The 2,738-nt window shown below is 38.1% G+C and overlaps 1 protein-coding gene across 1 annotated transcript in view; it reads right to left on the bottom strand.

Annotated features, from left to right (window-relative positions):
* Positions 1–240: 240 nt before the first annotated feature.
* Positions 241–2,738, bottom strand: part of LOC139402867 (ecto-ADP-ribosyltransferase 5-like) — a gene marked incomplete at its 3' end in the record, with an annotated part of 2,772 nt that continues 274 nt past the window's right edge. The window contains exons 2-4 of the mRNA XM_071146762.1: positions 1,698–1,750; positions 1,524–1,606; positions 241–937 (exon numbers count right to left, since the gene is read on the bottom strand). Of these exons, the coding sequence (XP_071002863.1) occupies positions 241–937; positions 1,524–1,606; positions 1,698–1,725 (808 nt within the window). The remainder of the gene's footprint in view (positions 938–1,523; positions 1,607–1,697; positions 1,751–2,738) is intronic.

Raw genomic sequence — 2,738 nt, 5'->3', positions numbered from 1 at the left:
ATCACTTAATACGTTTTAACCAACATTTATTCACATTACTTTAATTAAATATTTCTGTTACATTGGTTTTATTTTATGACTTCAGTATGTCATTCCATGTCATCATCTCATCTCTATAGAGCTGCTGCCTATACTGTCTGACAAAATCACTATTTTAGTGTTGTAAATATATGAACACTATTGTGACAATGAACATAGTTAGTAGCTTCATGTAGCAGTAGCCTGTATCTATTGCTTTACAATTCAGGTCACTCTTCCATTTCCCAGTGCTCTTTAGAGTGTAGACGACTTCACACCACAGGTTACTGACTGCTGACTTTGTCTGGATGTTGGTCACTTTGAATACCTCATAGGGAGGAATCAAAACTTCCCCCTCGTTTGCATAGGCAGAGTAATATGTCAAGTCAACACCAAAACATGTGTTGATCTCAAAGCAGGATGTGTCTCCAAAATCGTATAAAGTCTTATGTAAAGAACTTGAGACAAAATAACCAAAGCGCATTTCTTTGTTGACAACATCCTGATCAAAAGTTACATTGGTTCTACGGTAGGTGGTCCAACATGTTGTTTGACTTTGTTTGAGAATCTGCATGGCGTCAGTCAGATAGAAGTGCAGGGAATGGTACTGGAATGATGTTCCATAACCATACCTGCCTTGTCTAACTGCTTTGTTGAAGTCTATGTAGATGGATTCAGAAGGAGGTTGGGGTTGGTTATTTGTGTACAAATACATAGAGACGGAATGCACTTTCTGCAGACCATCTGTTGGAATGGATGCATGTTTCTCTGCTATGTCCCAGGCTCTTCTGAAGTTAGTGGTGGTGTTTTTCTCATGTGGGAGGTAGTAGTCATCCACCCTCTGAAAGGCTTCGTCTCTGCAGCCATCGTATATGTCATCAACGGAATCAGGTGCCATGTCCAGTGGGAAAATCTTGTTCTATAACAGTAACATTCTTTAGTGACATTCTCCTGATACAGACCTAACAGGTTCCTACTTGGGTGATGAGTTGTTTACCAATCCCTTATTGGACACAGTTTCCTGTTTGTGAGGCTAAATGTGAGGAAAACGAGTATTAAAAACGAGTGTGTTGGTCTGTTGTTTTATGTCAATGTGCACAATGAAAGTACAACATAAAGCCACCGCCCAAGTCCTGAAGCAGGATGCCGAAGATATGATCCACAATAGTTTTTTCTGCATAGCTCAGGGCGTAGTCAAAACAACATGAAGACTATTCACAGGCATTGCCCATAACATTTAAGAACTCTCTTTTCTGGTTAGAAACAACAGTAGTGGGACACTATCTTCTCTTCTTATGTCTCTGTAAAAGGAGTACATGTTCAACTTTTTTTTTTAAATGAACCCTGCTGGTGTTAAATGTAAGGTTCTATGAATGAATATTTTAATGGCTTTTGGTTTACTCAACTTGATTTCCTGATTTGAAATAATGTATTATAATCAGGGTAAATAAACTAAACTAGGTCAATGAAATATTAAGTGTGAGGTTATATTTTTCTTAGTGTACCTGTTTCACCAGTCCAAAGTGAAGACAGAGAATCAACATCAAGACAAAGATTCTGTTTGTCTTCTTCTCAGTGCTCGTCACATCTAAAGATGAGAACAAAATTAGTGAAATGATGCAAAGTTACAGATACATACACAACTGTTGTCATCATAAAACATTATTAAAACATCTCACCATCAATTAAGAGATATCCACCACCCATGTTGCAGAAGTTGTTGACCTCAAATCTACAGCATGTTCAAAGTATAATCAAACATAAAAAAATAATTAAATTAACTCTTAATTCAACAACCCAAGTGACACAACAACAATAAGTGATCCCTGTTCGTAAGACTGGAATAAAATATCACATCCTGTCAAATGGAGAATTATCACCTGTTCTCTGTACTACATCCTGTCAAATGGAGAATTATCACCTGTACTCTGTACTACATCCTGTCAAATGGAGAATTATCACCTGTACTCTGTACTACATCCTGTCAAATGGAGAATTATCACCTGTACTCTGTACTACATCCTGTCAAATGGAGAATCATCACCTGTACTCTGTACTACATCCTGTCAAATGGAGAATTATCACCTGTACTCTGTACTACATCCTGTCAAATGGAGAATCATCACCTGTACTCTGTACTACATCCTGTCAAATGGAGAATATCACCTGTACTCTGTATCACATCCTGTCAAATGGAGAATCATCACCTGTACTCTGTATCACATCCTGTCAAATGGAGAATTATCACCTGTACTCTGTACTACATCCTGTCAAATGGAGAATCATCACCTGTACTCTGTACTACATCCTGTCAAATGGAGAATTATCACCTGTACTCTGTACTACATCCTGTCAAATGGAGAATCATCACCTGTACTCTGTACTACATCCTGTCAAATGGAGAATCATCACCTGTACTCTGTACTACATCCTGTCAAATGGAGAATATTACCTGTACTCTGTATCACATCCTGTCAAATGGAGAATATCACCTGTACTCTGTACTACATCCTGTCAAATGGAGAATCATCACCTGTACTCTGTACTACATCCTGTCAAATGGAGAATCATCACCTGTACTCTGTACTACATCCTGTCAAATGGAGAATATTACCTGTACTCTGTATCACATCCTGTCAAATGGAGAATTATCACCTGTACTCTGTACTACATCCTGTCAAATGGAGAATTATCACCTGTACTCTGTACTACATCCTGTC

The sequence above is a fragment of the Oncorhynchus clarkii genome, unplaced genomic scaffold (assembly GCF_045791955.1).
Source record: "Oncorhynchus clarkii lewisi isolate Uvic-CL-2024 unplaced genomic scaffold, UVic_Ocla_1.0 unplaced_contig_2102_pilon_pilon, whole genome shotgun sequence".
NCBI classification, from domain to species: Eukaryota; Metazoa; Chordata; class Actinopteri; order Salmoniformes; family Salmonidae; genus Oncorhynchus; species Oncorhynchus clarkii.
The sequence above is the reverse complement of the archived record's forward strand: the minus strand, read 5'-3'. Positions and strand labels throughout refer to the sequence as shown.